Below are 25604 nucleotides of genomic sequence, written 5' to 3'. Positions count from 1 at the left end.
TAATATGGATATAATTCCCGAAGAAAAGGCACATGACACCTACATTTTCAGAATGGAGACAGTTCCTACCTACACCATGAATGAGTTTTGTGCTAAACCCACATTCTCATTCTTTCCATTCTTTCCTTCTAATACTTATCCTTATCCACCATATCTTCCAAAACCATCTATTTTTTCACATTCATTCACTTGGACAACCTCTCGTTCAAAAATGAATAAGAAGGTGCATGCTCGGTTACGTTCTAGGTCTATCAGACTTCGTTTTCATTCCAATAGGTTGCACTGTAGGAAATCTTGGTGCATGATTATGTTTGGGGGTGCATTCCATGTTATTTATTTCTAGAAAGACCCACAACTCTTTAAGCTATTGATATATGGAAACTGCAGGGTATTAATATATATATCCAGTTATTTGTTAAAGTCTCGCGTATCTGACTATAAACGACTCATTTGGTTGTCTAGTGTACTTTCTATCACTTCCGTATATTGATAAGTGCACCATTCAGGTAACCGGGCTCTCCCTATGGAGTGTGTGGTTGTAAGTACCGAATCCTAAATCCACGGTCAACATAATTCACGTTTTCCACTCTTGCATGTTTTCTCAGTTTTTGAGTCATGTTCTTCTATGGTGTGAATTATGCATTTATTGCTTTCTTGTTTTTCTTATATTAACTTTTATTCAAAAAAAAAATCAAAAATCATTAAAATCACAACCATAGTAAGTTGAGAAGTCTCAGGAATCTGACTTTAAAAGACTCACTTTTAAATATTAAAAAAAAAAAAAAAAAAACCAACTCTGTGTCTAAAATTTGTTTAGGGGTGGGGTGTTCGTTCCATCCTGGATTGTTCAACTCTTCAGTTGTGTTGGTTAGACCGTTTAATGGTATTACGATTCGGATTGACATTTTCTATTAAGTTAGATTTCATTCGTTCGCATAACTTATGTCATGCACGCACTTCGAGACATTTTTCATCTTTTTATATGTCACCCACGGTCGGAATAGATTGTTTTATGGATCATTAGATTGGAAATTCTCTTCTGATCATTTCCATATCTCATTCGCATAAATCGAACCCGACGGCTTTGAAATTTTAGTTTAAAGTTCTTGTAAAAAATCGACAAAAATCGGAAAATCAATTTGGGCTTGGACCCAACGCACGCGCGTGTGTTTCCTTCCTCCAAAACAAACCGAATCGCGATTCTTTCCAATTCCGCCATTTCCAATTTTAAAAACCTAACCAAAAATAACAATAAAAATAAACCTCAATACACCCACGCCCACAATACAATTCCAACTTTGATTCTTCTCCAAAACACTCTTCCACCAATCCCAAAAATTTCCACCACCGAAAATCACCCAAAACCAAACGAAATTTGAACTACCGCACCACCACTACTGTTTTGTTAATAAGGGAGACTCAAACTCCATTCCCACAGTCCTTTTAAACCCCAAATCGTTCTAAGATATCAATAGCTCAAAGACGAAGGTTGTTGCCGGAACAAGCGTTTACGACCTACCGCTTCAAGCCGTTTTATGCTGATGAGATGATTAGCAAGGGTTGAAATCGGTTGTGGTACTCGACAGATGATTTCTACCACTCCGATTTGGTCGAACAGTTCTATAAGAAGAGAGAGTTGGCCGGTCACAAAATTGTCATGAAAGTGGCTGGGACTCAGAGAGAATTATCGAAAGAGAAGTTGGCTGAAATTTTAGGCATTAAGCCTGGACGCCACATAGAAGTCACCGTGCAGGAATCCCAGTATACTGGTGTTCCTACATTGATGAACGACACCCTTATGGAGGGTCAATATAATATGACTTCTCATTGTGCTCGACAGTCATCTCTGCGCACCAACCAACTGGCTGTAGCTCAGTGGATTGGTAAGAACATCATTGGGAAGGAGAAAGTGAGCGACATCAGCTTCACATGTCTGCACGTTCTCTGGATATTGCAAGAAAAGAGGTATGAATTCTGTATCCTCGAGTTGTTGCTAAAGATGATTAGAGGAGTTGGGAAGAGTATCGCACCATTTCCTGTTTTAATTACGAAGATAATGTTGTCTTGGGGGAATAAACCAAAAACTGAGCGGATAATGTTGAAATTGCATGCAAATGAAAGTAGTTATAAGGAGTGTATCCAAAAGACTTGGATGTTGCCGGAGGATAGGGTAGTAGATTCGGATGAGGAAGGGGAGGACATGACATGGTTGGATGAAGATGCCTTGGAGAGGTGTACGTCTAATTCAGAATGCATGTCAGTGTTGCATACTAGCGTGCATTGCATTTACGCTATTTGTGAAGATATACGAGATAGACAGATTATAGTTCGAAATAAACAAATGAACCTTAACACGAGTTTTGGAATACTTGAAAAGGGTCAGGAAGATATCTTGAGTAACATGGAGAATATCCACCAGCGTCATCAGGCCCAGTATACAGCAATAAAGGCTGAGATGGAAGCACATCGCTTGTTCCAAGTAGAGATTCTACGACGCATGCCACCTTTGGAGGGTTCTGTTTCAGATGAGTCTGAGAGGCATGAGCGTCGTCGCCAAAGAACGAATGGATCGGACCCTTCTTCATCCCATGACCAATCTCCATCTCAGGGCCCTTCTTCATCACATGGCTAGGTGTTCGAATAATTTTGTGTTTCGTTGTAATTTAGTTATTTTTATTGTTTTATTAGTCGGATATTAGTTAAGTAATTAAATTTGAATTTGGTTGTTTTATGTTGTTTGAATTAAAATTTAATATAATTTGGTTATTTTTGAATTGTGCGTGGTTGTTATCATTAATCCCACATTCCCGAATTGTTTGGGGGTGATATTAAATAGCTTAGCATAATTCGTTTATATGATTCTTCTATTTTAGAATTTGTTTTGGAGTGAGGGTTGAGAATATGACCGATATGGCCATCGCTTTGAATAGATATTGTGGTAGGATAAAATCTGTATGAGTTAGGCAGTTTCTATTCTCAATTCAACCTAAAAGATATTAGGATTGTCTTAGAATCAAGAATATGAGTTATTTCTGTTTTCGAGTTTGGAAATTTTATTATTTCCGGCAATTGCCTTAAAGCTTTTTGGCAACTTCTCGATTCGTTTTAGCAATTTAAAACCTATAAAAACTACATTCATTCTACACTCACAACCTCAACTACATCTCACATTCATCTCTCACGTTTCACTCCCACTTTACCTTATTTTTCCTTCGCGACTTCGCCTCAACAACCCGAAACACTCAAGGCTTCCGAGGGAGCCACTTGCTCTAAGCCCGCGGAGAAATCATACCCTAAGCGCGACCTGCGCCCTACTCAGCCCAAACCAGAGAGCTACCTGCGTCCAAGTGCCTGGCCCTCAAATATCACCAGAGCGCCACCCACCCCCATCCTGTGCATAGCTTGGCGCACCTCGCATACGACCCACCGTGGCGCCAAAAATTTCTAGTTTTCCGAGGGTTGTTCCAGGATCCTTCGCATCTTTTCCAGCAAGTTTATTGGGGATGACATTCCCTTGTATCATACCGGAACAGTCATTTGAAGATTTATTCTAAAGTGACACCTATGGTGTGTGGTTTCGCGAAGTGATCATTCTAGCAGGATGGGAGCCACTATTGGTAAGTCCTGATGAAATTTATTCTCCAGCACTTACATCTTATTTTTATGATACTGTAAGTTCTTTGATAGACCAGATGGAGAACAAGTGTTCTCCACCACCATCGGGGATGAACCAATGGAAATTTCTAGGTTCTTGATAGCCTTTGTGCTTGGACTTGCTATGCCGGCCGAAATACAAGACTCATGGCCCTATTTGGTAGATAATATGTACATATATAACTATGATGATTTGCATGAGTATTACGGGGCAGGAATCTTTAGGATAGAGGACCAAGGGGATTATAACGTCGCCCTTGGTAGCCTGTCTATGAACGTGGGTACTATTATGTTTTGGATTATGCTCAATATTAGAAGGGAATGGCGTTATTCTTCTGTGAATGACGAAACTTATGATATTTTCCTTGCTTTAGCTGGGGGACGTACACTCTATGATATTCCCCAGACCTTAATATCTAGTTTAGCCCGAGCCCATGGCAAGAGGCATGAGTACCTTCTTATGCCCTTTTTAATTTGCCGTATAATGTTATGTTTCTTCCTCTATTTTTGTGCCCGTTTCACGGATTGGGTTGGGGTTAGACATTGTAAGACCCACCAATTGTATTATTTTGATCGTTCCGCAATGACTTGGCAAGGTGGAGGATACAACCTTATCGTCATTAAGCTTTACACCCCATCCGACCAAGTGGCGCTTGATAGGTTAGCTATAGTAGATGATAAGTGGCGTGAAGCCTGGCAAATTACCATGGCATGGCAGGATGCGAAGGAACCTCATTTCTTTATTAAGGATAAAGAGGGAAAGGAGGAGGAAAATGTTTAAACGGGAGTGCAGGTAAGTTTTTATTTCAGTAAGTGTCTGTTTATGTCCTAAGCAATCTATTTCTCATTAACCCCATAATGGGTGGAACTCTTATAGAGTTGCGTCAGTTTTTCTTTTCTATATTAGTATGTTATAACCTTGTTTTGCAGATGTTCTGGAATTTCACGCGTTTCAATGGTATTTTCCTACCCTCTTTATTTAAAATACTTTAAGGACAAAGCATGCTTCTTGTTTGGGGGCATAGAAACATGTGTAATTCAGACATCTGTTAGGATATAAATATGTATAATATGCACTTGTTTTCTAGCTAAAAAATTCAAAATTTTAAAAAAATATATAAATAAAAAGTATGCTATACACTTAGGAATATTGGTATTGTTTTCTTTCTCTATGCTCTCAACAATCTAGAAGTATCACCTAGCTTTTGCATTAGAATAGTTTTTAAAAACTTAGGCTAATATGTAGGTAATAATCCTTGCATCTATCTATAAATATGTTACATGAGTATCTATGATTGTTTGCAGTAAGTTTCTGAAATCTAGGCTAGAGTACTTATTTTACAAATCCTGTGAGAATATAACCTAAAGCTTTATATGAGTAAAATATTTGAGAAATGACACAAGGGAGAAGTAAAATCCGGATAGAGAAATCACACGTCCACTTGCTTGATCACTATACTATATCCTAAGCGAGAATTTAGGCCCTCTTTGGATCGATATAGCCAGAAATTCCAACCTATGAATTATTTTCCGCTAGTCGCCCCTCTGAACCTTTCTTTAGCCTTTCATAAACCACAAATCCTTTACCCTGTTACAAAACAAAACAAAATAAAAAAAATCAACCTACCCAATTCTTTGAATAAGTTTGAGAATAGAGATGAAGAATAGAAAAGAAAATAACCTTTGAAATCAAGAATTCGTTAGTCGCTTCAGAAGAGAAAAGTAAGTTTCCATCCAAATAAAAAAAAAAAAAGAGTTAGAACTCCAAAAATAGAATCAAGGAGTCAAAAGCCAAAGAAAAAGAAAAATATATATATATGGCTAAGGATGGAAACAAAGTGTAGAAGCAAAAGTAAAGAATAAGGTTTTCTCTAGTTACATAATATGAAGACTCTATTATCTTAGACTTGTTCTTTTTGAATATCTATTTCCTTCCTTCTTAAAACCATCTCATAATCCCCACAACACCTAATAAAGACATCTAGCTCAATTAGGAATAGGTTAGTGTGATAGTAAGTGGCAGATGTGTTTGATCGACTCCGGCTTCCTTGTGTGTCATTGAGTTTGTAAGATAAAGTGTGCCCACTGCACACTGGAGTAGCGAAACTTGAGTGGAAAAGTCAGAGTGGTTTTTGTCTTGACATTTATGTGAGGACCTACTTAAGGACGCTATTCCGAGTTTTCAGAAACAGACCTGCTAGTTCATCTCATAATATTACTCATTGCAAATATATTTATTCGTAGATGATAGATTATTATGCATATATTAGCTTAGGTTTCGACTTGATTATTCTGTATTCATTATTAGTGAGATGTATAGATAATTGAGACATATATAGATAAGGAAACAATAGTTTTATTTCTGAGTCGTTGTAGTATAGATGAAGTTTGTGAGTATCTTCACTGGAAAACTCTCACGAGGCTATAACTCGTCCACTAGGGAATTCCTAGTGGTTTAAAGGCTTATTGCATATGGTCAATGCAATCGCACTCGGCGAAATGAGATTAGTTAGAACTCCATTTTTGGTCACTTATGCTAATTTCTCATATTTGCTTGAGGACAAGCAAAATGCTGGTTGGGGGTGGTTTGATAAGAGCCCAAAGCTGTAGTTTTAACCCCTTAATAATACTACTTTTAGACCAATTATGCGAGTAATAAATAAGAGTTAATGCTAATTACGTGTTTTTTATGTATTTCAGGTATGGAACTTAATTATGTGCAGAAATGTGCCACTTTGGCGATATAAAGGAGTAAAGGGTTAGTTGCTAAGAAGTTCTGTGATAAAAGCCAAGATACAAGGAGACAAAGCCTTTATGAAGCCCGGTCAAAAGCTGAAAAGTCAACACGGCGAAAACAAACAAGAAGTCAGTCAAAAACTTCCGAAGACCATCTCTTTGGACTCAGGCCTCAGATTTGGGCTTACCTTACGTCAAAACGACCGGCTCGGAAAGAGATTTCCAATGGTCTAAACCTTGACCCAATCAGAGGAGCAAAAGTGGACGAAAAGTATGCTAAAGTCAAAGCCAGCTGAAACGAGCTCAGTAGACTGAAGAAATTTGGGCTTTGGGCTCGATTTTCCGGCCCAAAACATGAGACCTCAGCCCATGCACGAAATTGTAGATCTGGTCTCCTCCTTTACCTAAAACAAGACTTAGCTCTTAAGAAAGAGATAGTTAGATAATCTAGAATAGAAAGTAGCCATTAAAATAGCTTGTAGATCTAGTTTTTGAATTGAATTAGTTAAATTAATTAGTTTCATATATTGTTTTAGATTAATTATTTGAATTGTAGTTCTTTATTAATTAGATAAATAAAATAGTTATTTCTTGTTCATTTCAATTTTGTCATTTAAAATTGTTAGATCTAAATTCAGTTGTTGTTATTCAATTCTTAGTTATTAATTTAGAATTCAATTATTGTTAGTTAAATTTAATAATGTTATAATCTTTATATTATGTCTAGTTTTAATTCACATCGTAGTATAATTCCCACCATTGCTCTCATTAGACTTTGAATAGATTAGTCAATCTAGGAAACTTGAATGCTAAAGAACTAAGAGTGGAACAAACTTTTTACTCCACTCTATTTCGATAGAATTGAGAGTATAGAAATCTTTGATAGCAACGCGTAATTAAGTTTAGTTTCACTTGCATTTTGAGTTTCATCGTTCATTTCGTAGGTAAATTATTCAATTTTACATATATCAGGTATGAACAATAATTTTTCATAGTCCAATAGTACGTGTTCTCATTGATCATTCATCATATACGTTGTTGAGGTATGAACAATCACTAGGGGTATGAACAATCATTGTTCATAGTCCAATAAGTATAGGTATGAACAATGATTGTTCATAGTCGATCCACTAGGGGTATGAACAATAATTGTTCATAGTCCAATAGGTATATGTATGAACAATCATGGTTCATAGTAAATCCACTAGGGGTATGAGCAATGATTGTTCATAGTCGATCCACTAGGACTATGAACAATCATTGTTCACAGTCCACTAGGGGTATGAACAATAATTGTTTGGTGTGAACAATAATTGTTTATAATCTAACAATCATTGTTCATGTTCATAGTCCAATAGGTATATGTATGAACAATGATTGTTCATAGTCCACTAGGGGTATGAATAATCATTAAGTAGACTATGAACAATCATTGTTCATAGTCATCATTGTTCATAGTCGATCCACTACTGGTATGAATAATGATTGTTCATAGTGCAATAGGTATGAACAATCATTGTTCATAGTCGATCCACTAGGGGTATGAATAATGATTGTTCATAGTCGATCCACTAGGACTATGAACAATCATTGTTCATAGTCTACTAGGGGTATGAACAATGATTGTTCATAGTACAATAGGTATAAATAATCATTGTTCATAGTCCACTAGGGGTATGAACAATGATTGTTCATAGTTGATCCACTAGGGGTATGAACAATGATTATTCATTGTAAACAATGATTGCTCATAGTCCATTAAGCTTATGAACAATTAATGATTGTTCATAGTCCACTAGGATTATGAACAATAATTGATCAGTGTCCACTAGGGTATGAACAATGATTGTACAGTATGAACAATCATCGTTCATAGTCCAAATAGATGGTGAGCATATTACAAGGTTTTTAGAAATGTATTATGTTCAAATTGAAGTAAACAATGTGTATTCTTTTTTCTTCTCGTCTTAAGCAAGGAAACGCCACTAACTCCCTCCTCTATAGAAAAGAAAACATTTGCTCACACTAAGATCATCTCTACAACTGTAAAAAAGCCTCCCTCAAATATAGAATTCTGGTTCCCCAAAAGCTGTGATATGATGGTTGTGCTTGCAAATTGCAAATATGGCTCTGACGAGTGATATAATAACGGAAAATCAACAAAAATTTTCGATTTTAGGAATTAATTTAATTCCTATTGGTTAGTACATCCACATGTGGGGCTTTATTTGAATACTTTAGAATGCTTAGTTGATTCTGCCTCAGTGTTTTGGGTTGTGCGCGCAATTTTGGGGAGTTTCCAATTTTTGGGGGTTTTGAAGAACAGACGAAGGATGGTGGGTGGTTAAGTTGGCTTTTTAAGTTTTAGGGGTAGACTACTGGAGATTTGATCTACCCAGTCCTTCTGGCTTATTATGAAAAAAAAGTGATTCTGTGGGTGACTATTTTGTCGATTTTGTCCTTGAGACTCACTCGTTGTTCAGTAAATTGGATTGTCGAGTGGCATCACTATATAGTAAAGTAGCACTAATAGTCTAATATGACTGGTATCTCCAGAGTTCCAGGGGCTGGGGGTTTGGGGGTTTGCAATACGGGCTAAAAGCATTCCCAATGCAAGCAACTTTGAGGGAAAATAGCAACTTGTCATCTTTATGAGCCAAAAACAATTGCCTAATGCAAAGGTGACAATGAGGGTCCTTTTCACTAAGTTACAATGAGGGTAGCACTTGCTACTAAGACAGTTGCTGACTTATGATATTCGGACAGAACTTTTTATTCCGTCTCGCGTGTTTTTTCAATTTTTTTCCCAAATGGGATGTTTCATTCCGTCCTGCGATTTTTTTCGTTTTTTTTTCTTCTTTCGGATGGATGGTTCATTCCGTCCGGCGTGTTTTTTTCTATATAATTTTTTATTTTTTACATTCAAACGGAATAAAATATCCCGTCCTAATTTTAAAGTCACATTTGCATTAGGGCAACCCCTAGCAGCTTCTCACCAAAAAAGTAACTATGAGAGAAAATAGTTCCATGTGGTGCCTATGTAGAGGTAACAAGTTGTTGCTTGCATTGGGAATGCTCTAAAGGCAATATAGCACCCCAAACTACACAAAAAATGTTTACAATGGAATTGCTATAGGAGTTCTAATTTTGGCTGGTGTGATAAACTCGGCTAAATTTGATATTTGAGGGATTGTGTAGCACTTCTATAATTTAAGTGACTGACAGATGTGATTGATGAAGGACTTTGTGGCCATTTGTGCTATAATTTCTTACGTGTATTGTGTACATGCTAATGGATGGACGATAGAATTGTACCATCTATATCGTTTTAGCACTTCAAAATAAAAACTTATATTGAAATGACTTTACGGCGTGAAAACAAGGTCCCTGGGAAAGAAGACTCAAAGCTTTTGACAGGGAAAATCTAAACCCCTGCCTTTTCTGTTAACTCTAACAATACACTTACGAATATAAATATTAATCATAGCCCACATGTTTCTACATCAACTGGTAATAATAATAATAATATATCTACTTTGCATTATCATATAAGTAACCTCTCTCCCATGCCTGATTCTGTAAATGTTAGGTTTGGTGTTGCATTTAATAAGAGATCTCTATCAGGAGCTGCTGCTATGGCTTGGAATGAAAGAGTTTTACTTGTTGCTGCAGTGAGGAGATTCACAACAAAGTCAGCAGAGGAGAGTGAACTTCTCGCAGTCGAAGTACCACCAGTGCAGCTGGCAAAATACTTAGGAGGAGGGAAATTTCTTTTTGAGGGTGACAACATCAATGTTATCAACAATTTAAGCTCCCATGAGTCCAGTATTGTTTAGTCTTTATAAAACATTACTATCATAACTGTCAGTAAATTTAATTTTTTATGTTTTAGATGGTTAAGAAGATACTTTAATGGTGAAACTCGTGATTTAGCTAAATGGGCTTATAGCTCGTCTAACATGAGTACTCTACTAAAATGTTGCTCAGACTTTCAGTGTACCCATTAATTTTATATATATGCGTGTGTGTTTTGGAGCCAAAAAAAAAATAAACAAACAAACTTGCGGGGTTGAATATACTAGGGGTGGGATAAATGCTAAAATTGTGATGCGGCACCTATTTGGGCTAAGGGTGTCAAAATGGCCCTCAAACCCTTAGCCCGCCCGTCCCGACCCTGCCCATGGGCTGAAAACCCCCTCAAAATGAGGCCCTCACACATTCGTGGGTTGGGCCTATCCGGCCCTCAAGCCTTTGAGGGGAGGGTAAGGGCCTAGACTTTGAAACTTAAGCCCGGCCCTCATTAGGCCCTCAACGTTTATTAGATATATTTTAATAAATATTTTTACAATATATTTCATTTTAGCATTAATATGCTAAAAATCACTTAAAATAACGTTTATCTATTAAGTTTGTCAACCTTATAATTTCATTATAATATTTTATGAAATGAATTTAACTGATTTTAATTGATTAATACAATTTTAACAAGTTTTTTTAGTAGTTTGAAGGTTTAATTGTGAAGTGCATTCGATTTTATCATTTTTAACTAATGTTTCTAAATTTATTTTGTAAATCAAATGTATAACATAGTATCCGGCCCTCACGTTTGGCCCTCAAGCCTGGCCCTTCAAGCCCTCTCGAGAGGGTTGAGAGTAGGGCAGGGATCGGGTCGGGTTCGGGTCGGATATGGCTATATCCGAATCCGAATAGTTTCATAATATCCGAATCCAATCCGAATCCGATTATATCCGAAATTTAATATCCGAATCCGACCCGAACCCAACTAACCCGATCGGATAACACTAAAAATTCAAAAAAAGCCAAAAATTATATCCGAATCCGAACCCGAACCCGATTATATAAATGGATATAAAAATCGACCCGAACCCGATATATTTGGCAATCGGGTCGGGTCGAATTCAGATCTACCCGACCCGATTCCCTGCCCTAGTTGAGAGGCGGGTAAAGACTTCGAGATTTAAGTATTGGCCCGACCCAACCTGGCCCTCAAGGTAAATGGGGGTAGGGCTGGCCCGGCCCTCAAAGCATGAGGGCTTTATTGTTTGAGGCCGGGCTGACACCACTATTTTGGGCAGACCATATTTAAAACCCTCATTAAACTTTCTCTAGTGGTAGTAGTTGTATTGAAAGGACTGGAATAAATAGATGAGCACCCAACCAACCTTTCCAAAGGTATTTGGGATGCAGTGTATTGGTGTCGCTTTCAGACTTTCAGTTCCCTCAACCTACAAAATGTTTCATGCCGAGGGCACATCTGATTTCAAAAGAGTGCATGATAATTAAGTGGATCAGTAGATCTGCAAATCATGTCGCACATATGTTAGCCTCTAACGCGCAGAAACTCCATCCACGTTCTGAGTGGCGTACACTGCCACCATGTTGGTTGATGGACATATTGGAGGTCGAGAGAAGTAGAGAACTAATGTACATATTCTTCTGCAAGTTTAATATAAAATTATTATAAAAAAATGATAATGTGGTACCCATATATATATGAGCAAATTATAGGTATCTAACTATATCAGATTACGGTAACAATTATTATCTCCATCAACTTTTTCTAGATTAAGCACAAAAAGATTTGTTGGTTCGATCCACAAGGACTTGGGACGAATGAAGTTCGACCCGTTATAGGGTTTTCCAAAAGGGCACGGTATTGACACCTCACTTTATGGGATTGGCATCCCTTTGCCAAAAAATAGAACAATAATGCAGAGACGGATCTATGATTGCCACTCAAAGGGGCTGCTACAACTAACATACACCACAAATATCCAAGATTGCTACTCAAGGGGATACACCACAAATATCCAAGATTGCTACTCAAGGGGGGCTGCTATAGCTAACATACACTACAAATATTTTTTTGGGGGAATTATATACACTATTATAACTAGTATTTTTTTTTTCGATTTGAAAAGTCATGCAAAGAACCCCCAAATGGGTCGGTCATCGAAATGAGCTATTCGTAGGAGTAATTCGAAGCTTCAAATCGACTCAAACTCGTCAAGACAAAAAGTATGAGTCGAGTTTGAACTTAATTTAAAGCTCATTCTAGATAGCGAGTAGTTCGAGTTTGAGTAGCTTGCGAGCTACTCGTTTTATAAGTCCATACGAAGTATATAATTTATAATTTATATGTCATTTTATACTTTATACCCAACTATGATTTACAATTTATACTAGTTTTAATGTTTTATATACATTTTTTTCAAGTTTGAGCTCGAGTTCGAGTTCAAACGAGCATAACTGAACTTGAACTTGAACTCGAGCTCGAGCTCGAGCTATTAGTAGAACTAGATGAGTCAAGCTTGAGCTTCAATATTAAGTTCGAATGTGAGTTCGAGTTGAGCTTCTGCATGTGCGAGTCGATCTCGAGTATAGCAAAACTCGACTCGGGTAGCTCGATGACCAGCCCTACCCTAGATCTGCCCTTGCAATAATGGTTATTCCTTATATATCCTTTTACACCCCACATGCCCGATAGTTTTACGGTATCGGGTTGCCGAGAGATTGCACAATCCACAGCATCGGGTTGTCACGAGATCCCATATCCAGCGGCAGGGAGTTGTCGCGGAGGATTGTTTTGTGTTTTTTGTTTTTTTATTCTTCAAATTTTGCGTATTAAATACACACGATATATGTATACCTCATTTTCTTCTTTAGAGCTTCTTTATATATTCTAAGAACAACACCAAAACCATGAAAAAAAAATACAATCGAAGCATAATTTTGCTATCTCACGGCAAATATTTTCATATGCTATAAGAAGAATTTGTGATCAAATTAACGAAGAAGAGTTTTGATAATTAACACAAACAAATATTTTATTTTAGTAAACACAACTATCTCGCGGCAACTAACTTTTTTTACGGTTGGCTATTAAAAAAAATTAACAAAAAAAGATCAACGAAAAAAAATTTAAAACAAAAAATGACCTACATCAATAACCTTTTGTGGGATATGGGATATCGCCGCAACCCAATGTCATAGATTGTGCGATCTCGCAGCAATTTCTTACCGTATTTTTTTCAGTTTTCTAGCTTTACCCCCCCCCCCCCCCCTCCCCCATAGATCACACCACATCCAAGTCAACTGTTATCTTTTTGGTCAATACATGTACAAAGACTTCATTGCCCTTTTAATAGTTTTCTAACTTTACCCCCCAGAACTTAGGCCAATTAGCTTTATCCCCCCAATTTTTTCATCTAGAGGTTACCCCCTCCCCGACCCCCTCAGTTCTTTCATCTAGAGGTTCCCCCCCCCAAAACCACAACACATCCAAGTGAAATGAGTTTGACCGTAATGTTTTTGGTCAAGATAAATGAAAAAACTTTAATGCCCCTTTTTAGGTATAATTACATAAATACTCTGTGATTTTGGCAAAGACAAAATTATAATTCAAATCATCTAGGACACATGTTATGATCTTATGAACTCTATCCGATGGCCATACACCATCACTACCATTACTATAGCATTATCTTCTCCAAGCCATACACCATTACCACATAAAAAGACTTCATTGCCTTTTCACGATTGGTTTTCTCCTATCATACATGTAGCTTTTAACAACCGTGAGGTTAATTATGTAATTTCATAATGTTAAGGGTGTAGATGTCATTTGATAAGAATTTGTGGTAGCCGTCGGATAGAGTTCACAAAATCATGACATGTGTCCTAGATGATTTGAATTCCAATTTTGTATTTGCTAAAGTCACATGGTATTTATATAATTATATCTAGAAAAAGGCATTAGAGTATTTTCATTTGTCTTGACCAAAAACATCACGGTCAAACTCAGTTGTTGTGGTCTTGGAGGGGAGGGGGGGGGGGGGTAAACCCTCTAGATGAAAGAACTAAGGGGGTAAAACTAATTGGCCTAGGTTCTGGAGGGGTAAACCTCTAGATGAAAGAACTGGGGGGATAAAGCTAATTGGCCTAAGTTCGGGAGGTAAAGCTAAAAAACTATTAAAATGACAAAGAGCAATAAAATCTTTTTACATGTATTGACCAAAAAAATAAGAGTTGATTTGAATGTGGTGTGATCTTAAGAGGAGTAAACCTCAAGATAAAAAAACTGGGGGATAAAACTAACTGGCCTAAATTCTGGGAGGAGGGGGGGAGACTAACTGGCCTAAATTCGAGAGGGGGTAAAACTAAAAAACTGGTATTTTTTTATGTAATTAATGAAAGAGTGCAAATACCTTGAAATTTGTCAAAGGGATGTCAATGTCCCCTTTCAATACCGCCGACCCCTTACAAAATGGATAAGATGACTCGGGGTTTACAATTCTTCAATGATCTTACCAAAAAGAACAAAATTACAATTCATTAAAAATAAAAGGCAAATTTTTACCAAAAATCAATAAAATGCAAAATGAGACTAGTCCTCTCAAAGGGCGTAATAATTGATCAAACAAACACCTTTCTCTAATAGTACTTTTTATGAGTAAGGTGTCTCTTTCAGTTCCCTCAACCTCCAAATGTTTCATAAATAAGAACAGATCTCAGTTACAAATATAGCGAACAGTGGGTCAGTGACATAATAATACAATTTTAGCTTATTATTAATATATTTTCAAAAAAGGAAATTTAAATAATAGGGAATATATTCTTTGCAGAGAATGTGGGTCCCGCAATAACTAGCACGTATATCTTGTTTTTTGTCACGTGGCAATGCTCGTGAGCTTAGATGAATAGAATTCGAAACTGCCAGCGGACTTTGCAACGTAGGTTTTAACTTTCAAGGACTACAGGCAAAAAGAGTACACTGAACTAGTGAAGTGAAGGCTAAAGACAAGTTCACATAAAGACAAAGTTTAAGGTACAAATAAGTGGGAAAATGTCCTATATGTCCTCGTTCTCCTTGACATTTGATATCATCTCTAAAAATATTGTTTTTGGTCTTAATAGTTTTGGTTTTAAAATTTAAATATATATAAATAAATAAATAAAAATAATCAATTAAGCAAAGCTATGGCCGGAGAGAGTACGTGGATAAAAAATCATTCCTCTTCTCTCTCCACGCCCTCTCAATCTCTCCCTCTCTCCTCTACACTCTCCTTATCTCTTCTCTTTTCTTTGTCTCCCTCTCTCTCAACGCCCTCTCAATCTCTCTCTCTTTTCTCTACTCTTCTTTCTCCACTCACGCCTCCACTACATAGTAGTATACTAGTAACACTATTTTAACCTACTACTACGACTTATTTAATATTGGGATAACATTGTTTGATTTGTTTTGCAATGCATACGAATGTGTATCATCTCTTAGGATTTCTTGTTATGAATGTATTTATTAATTATTATAATTTCTTACATAAACATATTTTATTGAGTTCTTAAATGTTATTTTCTATTAGATTGATGCACGCACGTTGTGCGTTTTTGTTTAAAACATAAAAAATAATATCATCAATTTCTATTAAAAATATAGGGATAAAATAGTCAAAACAAAACCAATATATTTAGAGATATATTAAAAAAATAATAATAATTATTATCACTATTGTGGGACTATAGATGAGGGTTGCAAATTTTAAAGTAGTTTAGATATGGTTCACCAACAAAGAAAGTCATATTATCTACAAAAGCCTTCACAAATCACGAATAAATAGTATGAAGAGTCTTTCACTTGTGTAATTATTTAAGCCCGGTGTTGTTTCTCTAAAAGTCTGTTATGGCTCTATGATAGATTACCCTTCAGATATGATGACTCCTCTGGGAAAAAGAAGACGCAGACATGGCTATTTATAGGTGGACCAAAGTGGCGGGCGGATGCAAACAATGTGTAGGCGATTAGGCTACATTAAGTGGTAACGACATGATGATAATAGCCTTCGGGTACGTAGACTCTCTATAGATGGACTAAACCACTACTTATTAAGTGGTAGCGGCATGTGTTTGTAACAACTAGTTGCTTGGGTTGTAAGCAACACATCTATATATGAAAAAAGTTTAAGAAAAACTAATATAGGACTAAAACAAACTATTTGTGATATATACAAGTGATAAGATCATCACAGTAACAATTAGCGAATGGCATTTCTTCGATCTTTTTTCAATCAAAAATAAAACTTGGCATAGAGGTTACACACATATCAATTACCCAATTAGCTGTAGTTGAGTCTGTATTCACACAATAGAATGCATCGATCAAAGACTTTATCTAATAAGCTATATGTGATGAATATCATCTTATAAAAAAAAATATGTAATCCACATCTCTTATGGATGATATTGTGCAAATTTTATTTGAAATTGGCATAATTGTTTGACAACCACTAACCATGTTAAACCATGTTGCAGTTAGACTTTTAAAGCAATTGCGTTTTTTCATTTTAATCACGAAAACAAATGCAAAACTTTTGGAAAATACATTAATACCGAAATAAATGTCTTACAAACGAAACAAAATTCTTATTTGCTTATTTGAGTAAGTTTCAGAATTGCATCTATTAGCCAATAGGAAACCGTTTCTTCAATCCAATCCAACTCTGCATTGTCTTATTCCGTTGCATTTCTATCCAAAATCAAACACAATAATTAATTAAGTAGTAATGCTAGACTGACTCGCTTATTTGAGTTACTATTTAAATCTAATGATGTGTCAAAAAATGTAATCATTGATTTACATAGAGATATGTGTCTATATATATTGCAATGCAAACCAACGTTATCTAAATAGTAAGTCACAATAGTAGATCTAAAAAGTAGATTCATATAGCACTACTCTTAATTAAGTTGAATTCTGGCTTCAACATAAGTATACAATTGGCACATGAGAAAGTTATTTAAACGGAAGTCATAACAAAATAAACTCATGCTCGGCGAGAGTTACGCTATCTTTTTGGCAAAAATAGCAAGTAATTAAATTGATGAAAATTACTAGGGAAGCCAAATTGGAATAGATCGAATGGATGATATTCCACAAAAGTACATTTTCTCCAAACAAAAATGTAGAAAGAAAACACCAAAGAAAAGGATGATATGGTAATTTCACTTTAAAAGCTACAAATATCTACATTTCCCACCAAACTAGAATTTAATGAAAATGAAAAAACAAGAAACAAAATTAATTTGTTTTTGTCCTATATTAAGCTTGTTAAATAGTGACTAGAGCCAACTTTGCTTGCTTCACTCTTAACCTCCCTCTCCTTCTCTCTCTCTTCTTCACTCCCAATAATTTTCCCCTCTCAACTTCTGTCTTTGCTCTGAAGGCCCAAACTCAAAACAAGTATATGTTTTTCTTCTTCTACTCTGCTTAACCACCACCTTTTCATAACCATTCTCCAAATGTGTCTTCTTTCCTTCAGACCAACTTCTTATCTCAGTCAGCTTTCATCAGTCTTGTTTGTTTTTCTCAGTTTGTTGTGTTAGTAGATTTTGCATTAAAAAAAAAAATGGAGTTTGGGCTACTGGATAGGAAAGGGTTAGTGGGTTCTGAGGGTGGTAGATATTCTTCTCTGGTTTCAGATTCTGAAACTAGAAATGGATCTAGTTTTTTCAAAAGAGAGAGATTTGAGTATAGTGAAGATGATATAAAAAGCTTTAAAGTATCAAAGAATGATGATTTATCTGCCTCAAAGGCAATGTTGCTTCAACAAAGGAACCCTTCATTACAAAGATCCAATTCTATGTTCTATGAAGAACAACAACCAGGGCAGATGTTGAGCTTCTCTTCACCTAAACCAGAGGCTACTGTTTCAATGGGTAAAGAGGCTGGACTAGTACAGAAAAGTATATTGAATGGAAGTTTTCCTTACTACAACAACTTCTATTCAACTGTAAAACAAACAGGTACATAGATTAGAAACTTATTATATATGTCTGTTTGTGTAAGCATTTGAAGTAGAAAAAAAGAATTGATTTTTGTGCTCCCCTTGTTTGGTTTTGCATGTTATTGGTTTCTTGATATTTATGTTGAGTAAATGGAGTACTATTGTCTGAAAGCACAACTGTGTCCTTTTTTTTTAGTTTTTGGGTAACTGGGTATGTTGGATTTTGCATGATCTTGGTTTCCTGATATTCATGTTGAGTAATTATAGTTCATATGGTGGTTGAATTGGAATGAATGTTTCTGTAGCAAAAAAATGGTTCTAGTTGATTTATGATTTCTTTTGCTCTAGACATCCAGTACTAATGTAGGTCTATTCATGGCGAGTTAATTGATTTGATTTTTTCAATCTTGTCAACAGAAAAAGGTATCCTTTTTTGTGTGTATTGATCTTAACAGGGAGATATTTATTTTGCAAATTTTTACCCCTGAAAACTACTATAAGGAGGAGAAAAAGTAGAGAAAAAGGTTTGGAAAAAACAATAGGGGAAACAGAAGTCAACTCAATTTTTTTTCCCTTTGTCTCCCTTAAATGTTGCAGACAAAGTTGTAAGCTTGGGTTTCACACTTTCACACATCAAACTTTCAAAGTCGCCATATCCCCTTTGTTTTTGTTACTCTCTTTGACAGTTAGTTGAGTTTCTGTTCATTTTAGCTTGTGTTGTTGTGTTCTGTTTCAGGTACTGGACTACAGAGGGTTATTACAGGGATTAGAGGACCGTTCACTCCATCTCAATGGCTGGAACTAGAACAACAGGCATTGATCTTCAAGTACATCAATGCAAATATTCCTGTACCTTCCAATCTGCTTATCTCAATTATGAGAGAACTTAACCCATCTGGGATCCCTGAATCTGTTTTCTCCCTCCAACCAAATACATGTAAGCTTCAGTCTTTGGATAGATAATAGGGGTTTATTTCATCTCCTTTTTTTTTATTCTTCTTTTTGGGAATTTATGCAAGTAAGTAAACTTACCTTTTGGACATGATCCTGCTTGCTATTGTTATCTGTTAGTTTAATACTTAATTCTTATATTACTTAGCGGGATGGGGTTCTTCAAATTTAGGCTTGGCTAGTGGAAAGATTGATCCCGAGCCAGGGAGGTGTCGTCGAACCGATGGGAAAAAATGGCGGTGCTCCAGAGATGCAGTTATTGACGGTAGGTACTGTGAACGCCACTTGAACAGAGGTCGCCAACGTTCAAGAAAGCCTGTGGAAGGGCGAAATGGCCAAGTAGCCACAGGACCCACAATGAAGACAATGCCTGTAGTTTCTTTGTCGTCAGGAGCTGGGATATCCCGCATCGGGGTGTCAGCAGATGGGATATTTCTTCGCAGCGCATCTAATAACCTCACTATCCCACAGCTCCTAAAAAGAGATTTGCAACTTGGGGTCTCTCACCCTTCTGCTACCTCCTCCAACAGGTAAAGACTTAAAAATCACGTATGCAGCACTTACACAATTGTCTTATATCCACTGCTTTAATGCATTATCTGAAATTATACATTATTAATCTCCTTCAACGACATGGGTTGTTCTTGTCTCCTCCCTGCCCTGTTTTAAAAACTGTACCCATACTCAGTATCTAAGTTTATATGTATTACATAAGTGTCTTGTTATGTTTTATGTCAGATGTTTGAACTTTAGAAAGCTTGTGTTTCATTGTTGGCTTGTTTGGGACTTCTCTCGCCTCCCAATATAATTTTATGTTTGATTCTACTGCAGGAGTTTAGTGAACAAAGATAATGGCAGTGGTCCAATGCAATATTCTGCAGGACTCCACCTGTCATCGCCCACCATGAGCCTGAATTTGAATAGCACGCCTTTCTTCATGGCAAAACAAGGCGTTGCCACACCATTTCAAGAATCCTCTGGAATACAGTTTGGAGTTGTTTCCAGTAATTCAGTCCCAAACTCTTCAAACAAAACCACCTATACAGACTGCAAAAACTATGGTTCGTCTATTGACCTTAATGGCAGAGAGTCTCAAACTAAACATCCCTTTCGCCATTTTATAGATGACTGGCCAAAGAACAAATCTGATAATTCAGCCTGTACTGACCAGACCCAACTCTCAATTTCAATCCCTACGAGTTCTTCAAACTTCCCATCATTTTCTTGCTCAAACATGAGAGAGAAACCGAACCCAACACAGTTGAGCGGGTCGCATGAATTCAATCCAATTCAGATGAGTTTAGGGGTTGGCAGTAACCCAAACGAGCAAACCAGAAGGCCAGCTAACTTGTTACCTATTTCCTGGGAAACTTCTATGGGAGGACCCCTTGGCGAGGCCCTGAACAAAACTAACAGAACTGCCATTGAATACAAAAGTTCTGTTCCAGCCTTTGATTTCATTACTAAAGGTTGGAATACTAGCAGTCAGATGGGATCCTCCCCAACTGGCGTTCTCCAGAGGACGCCCTTCGGCTCATCTTCAAACAGCAGTGGAGGAAGCAGCTCAAGGGAAGAGACAAAGAATGTTGACGAGGATAGCTTCTGCAATGATTTCCTTGTAGGATTTTAAACCTTAAATAGTTGGGCGATGGACAATCTCTTCAAGCAGCTTGATACATGTAATCGAGTTTAAAATACAGTTTTATATAGGATTAATTTCGAAGTTTTTCTTTTTATTTATCTGTAGGAAATCAGGATCCCTTTGTTGATTCCTTAAGAAAAGCGGTTGTGTTTGTTATTTCTGTGTTCATGTCAAAGCATCTATTCCACCTCTCTTTTCTTTGTCATTCTTGGAATTGAAGATAGTCACCACCCCTTTTTATGAGTGTAAAAAGAAACCGTTGACCCATCATTCGGTAGGGTATCCGGTATTTACCTGCCATCCAAACCCGTACCGACCTGAAAATAGATCCGTCCCGCCACTATTTTTACGCGGTCGGATTATGGGTGTAGGTTTTATGTTCAAATCCAATCCGTCAAACCGTCCAACCCATACTATGTCAAAAATCGTTGACCCAATCCTGTTGACCCGCACAATTTCAAGACTCTAATTTTAATATTTTAATATTTTGTTTATATTTTCTTTTAACTTTTATATGAATTTAGGAGATATGAGCACAAACTTATGAGTTCAACATCAATTTCAAATATTCAAGTTTAAACATTGGGCAAATATCAAAAGTTCAAATTCAACTTTCGAATTTTGGAAAAGATAAATCATTCATCCATATATTAATTTCGAATTTTTTTAGTTTATATTTTATTATTTTGTATCATAGATTCTCGGTCCCATGCATCTTCATTTTATCATGCTATGGAAAATAATCAATTTACAAATAGTAAATCACGATAAATAAGTTTCAAATTTGCCGAAATGGTTTTGGGTTTAAGTTTAAGTTTTTTTATTTTTGTTTATTTTTTATTGATTGATTCCATTTTTTTTTCTCTATATTGTGAATTGGAAATATATTACTTGTAGAATTAGAAAGTTTTTTTTTGGTGAAATTAGGTTAAAATGATAATTTCCATCTGACCCGGATGACCCGTCCAAAACCCGCCCTGTAAGCTGCCTGACCCAATAGGCCGGGTGATGGTACTAAGACATGACACTTTAACCCGCTCCGCCCCATTGGGGACTATTGGATTTGTATCCCTAGACCCGCCCCCCCCCATCACTATTTGACCCACAATTGATCCGGCCCGCCCCATATTACACCCCTACCCTCTTTAGTTGTCTGTAAGGAACAAAATATCGTTTATATATATCATTTTTTTGGTACATCGATATATCCGATATATGTTCACCGAATATTGAATCCTTTTTTTTTTCGATATATATTGAAATTTCCGATATAACAATATATATCAACCGATATATACGATATAAATTGTTGACTTTGACCGATATTGTTGGCTTAGACTAAATATTGCTGACTTTGACCGATATATTATTGATATTTCTGATATAATCGACGATATTTTCGATATATCGACATACAAAACAAAATTTTAACTAGTCACAAAAAAAAACTAATATATCCGATATATATCGGTTTTTAAGTATACCGATATATTCATCGAATTCAATATTTTGATCCTTGGTTGTCTGTGGTGGGACTGACGGGAGTGACAAGTGACACAGGTTTCATTTAGGCTCTATTTGGCAGTGTGAATAGAGAGTCCATATTCAGGAATTGGTGATGTGGCAGTCATGTTTATCTTGTATAGGTGTTTGGTATGTTTAAAACGTGGATATTCTAGTAAGTCTCTTAAATTGTGGGAACACAAAAGTGTGGATAAGCAAATCCAAAGGAAAAGCCCAGATTCGCTAAAACATGTTTTCTATCCATGAGAGAAAAAAAAAATAATAATAATAAAAACACATAAAGAATGCTCTCCCTATCTTTTTCTCCTCGTCTCCTCTCTCTTTCTCTCTCCTTTATGGGAATCATAGTAATAGAACCATAAATCTTATGTATTTTATCTCTCTCCGTTTTTTTTTATTTTCTCACATTAAAATTTTTTTTTCCTAAAAAAAATGGTGTTTAAATCTTCACATTATTCATCAAATTGAGATTTTCTTTTTTTAGGGAATGTTTTTTGTATAAATCAATTGGGTGCTTATGTATTCAATATTTAATCGAGTAGTTTTTTTTTTTTTTTGTAAATTATATATATATATATATATATATATTTTTTAGTTTTTCTCTTGTATAATATAAAAAATGAGTATATAGATATGAATGTCAACCAAACAGTAACTAAGTAAAACATGTGATAGGATAAGAAACAGACACACAAATATTTCATCGCATGACTTGTATTACCTAATCATAGTTAAGTAATACAATATCTCTTGCCGCCAAACAGAGCCTTACTATCTTTCACTGATATATTTGTACTTCACTAACATGCCACACGGCACCCTTTTAAGGATTGCTACAGTTGGAGATTATAATAGGCTCTTTCTTGTGGGGCTTGAAAAAGTTATTTATCATTGACATATGCAGCAGCCTGGGAAAAAAGGAACTTGAGCTTACCAAGATAACAACCTAGGAAGTAGGACGAAACTAGGATACTAATAAAAGTCCGGCTCCTCTTTAACCTAACCGGGTGCAGAGATAGTAACTGTTTCAATTTTAATGACATCTGTGTCCACTTTAACCCCCACTAGACTCCGTTAGTTATGCTTCTTTCACTTTTCCTTTAGAAAAAACCCACGTTATTAAAATTTAGAGTTAAAAACATTCCTTTACACTTCGTTTTCCTCTTCTAAACTCTTAACCAGTTAACCTCCCTCTCCTAGCAATCATTTGGTGACACCATCTATATCTCCAACACGACAATGGTGACTAAGTGACTCCGTCTCCCACCACTCAAATATATAGTGACTAACAAGTAACAAGAAATGAAGGAAACAAAAAAGATTTTGATGGAACAAAACTTTCAAAATAGTCATTTTGGTTAATTTAAATTTGCTATTTTGTATTTCAGTGTATATAGTATGAATCTATTTGAGGTATGAATAATTACTGTTTCTGTTCATACACCAACATAATGTATGATTAGTAATAACATCTATTTGAGTATGAACCATCATTATTTATACATCAATATAAGCTATTAACAATTATTATTCATATATCAACATATTGTATGAAGAACGTTAATCTATTTGGATATGAGCAATCACTATTAATATATTAATATAAAGTATTAACACTCATTATTCATAACAAAACGACAGAAAGAGTAAAATTAGAAAATATTTATTTAAAATTCGGTTATTTGTTCTTACCGGTTATTTTGACTCGAAAATTGGTTCTCCGGATTATTTTCATCCGAAAATTGTTCTTGTAAGTGATTTAAAAAAAAAATTGTTAGTTTTGAAAGTGATTTACACTCGAAAATAGACTTTGGGACTAATTTCTTGAAAAATAAAATAAAAAACATAAAAAATAAAATAGAAACAAAAAGAAACTGACGACCTTGTTGCCTTTTGTTAGAATGGACAGATGGCATAAAAATTGAAACAGTTACAGATCTCTATAGTCTATATTCCACTTTTTTTGCACTAATAACACAAAAATACGCTGGGATCATTAATGACAAAATCTCGACACTACTGTCTGTGATATATATGCCTGTAAGAATTAAGACACTAAATTCGTTATAGGCCGCATTGATTTGTGTACCCAAGGGAGACATTGACTCGAGAAAAAACAATTAAATTTATGGCCAATGGATTCTCACCAAGAATCTTTGTTAGCTTTGACGATCCAGTGTTGGGCTCTTCGCAGCCAAGATATGCAAACATGACGTCATTATGGAATTCAATTTGTTCAAGACCTGCACTGTTAAATTGATTAGCAGCAAAGCTACTTTAGAACTATAATCTTCTAAGCAACTGATTCCATTAGCCTTTGAAGAATGTTCACCATTTTGTCACTTCAACCAAGACAACTTGTTGTAGTAGACTAGTAGGCACAATTTGCTAATGTAGTCTCTGTAGGGGAGCAATATCCCCACTAAGGAACATTGCAGACGAAACACAAGCGACCTCAACGCATCGACCTCCAAGACCGATCTGTGAGCAACTCCTTACAAATAGGTGTGTTTTGCGACGGCTAATGTTTACCCTCAACGATCGACCTCCAAGACCGATCTTCGACTCGCCTACAAGTAGATGGTACTGAACGAAGATACTTCAAGATTTAACACTTGGCCGTAGACGTAACGCCCACCGACATGTAATCATTGCAAAATCTTATTTGCATTTCCCACCACCGAAATAGGGACTACCGCTACCAACTCCCAATCGAGTATGACTCACACCAAAACCACTCCAAAGACTCATTCACGATCTCCCTACATTTGTACATAAAGGGTACACGGTTCAAGGATCTCCACCCTCGTAATCCTATAAATACCATCTAATCGAACTACGCCGGACTGATTCTTCTCTCCCCAACAAAAGGAAAACGAGAAGATATCGTGAGGGCGGTTCAATTACACTTCTGGCCTCCTGGTCCCCATCCAAAGTCCAAACCCATCTCGCTTCTCCTCTACAAGAATCGAGAAAGCTAAAACGCCCCTTTACATTGGCCGCCGTGGGTTCGACATCGAGAGCCACTTTAGATCGGGCTTCATCTATCTCTAACTCTCCGTTCCACCGAAGCATGGTTAGCATAGAAGATCAAGTTCGAACCTCGCCACCGCCAGAATAACGAATGAGAGCATTTCCTTGCTCGGGGAGGAAAATGCTACGTTACGCTCAAAGTGGATAGTTATCGCCAACAACAAGTCGGAAACGGAGCCAACACAAGATCAATGACGTTAATCGCCAGCCTTTAACGAAGTTATCCCAAAGGATTGGCGGACCTCCGCTGCGAAGGACTCGAC

At 36.3% G+C, this 25604-nt stretch overlaps 1 protein-coding gene across 2 annotated transcripts; it reads left to right on the top strand.

Moving 5' to 3' along the window:
- Positions 1 to 17539: 17539 nt before the first annotated feature.
- On the top strand, positions 17540 to 20940 carry LOC147491159 (growth-regulating factor 1-like). 2 transcript variants are annotated; one of them, XM_086568683.1, is made up of 4 exons: positions 17540 to 18210; positions 18928 to 19128; positions 19315 to 19672; positions 19974 to 20940. In XM_086568683.1, exons 1-4 carry the CDS (start codon positions 17814 to 17816, stop codon positions 20770 to 20772), a joined length of 1755 nt encoding a protein of 584 aa, XP_086424809.1. In that variant the 5' UTR covers positions 17540 to 17813; the 3' UTR covers positions 20773 to 20940. The 2 variants fall into 2 exon arrangements, with proteins under 2 accessions (XP_086424809.1, XP_086424808.1); XM_086568682.1 differs by having other exon boundaries at positions 19291 to 19672.
- The last annotated feature ends 4664 nt before the right edge of the window (positions 20941 to 25604 follow it).

This window comes from Coptis chinensis, chromosome 6 (assembly GCF_015680905.1).
Source record: "Coptis chinensis isolate HL-2020 chromosome 6, ASM1568090v1, whole genome shotgun sequence".
NCBI classification, from domain to species: domain Eukaryota; kingdom Viridiplantae; phylum Streptophyta; class Magnoliopsida; order Ranunculales; family Ranunculaceae; genus Coptis; species Coptis chinensis.
Note: the sequence above shows the minus strand (reverse complement) of the source record. Positions and strands in the feature narration are given on the sequence as shown.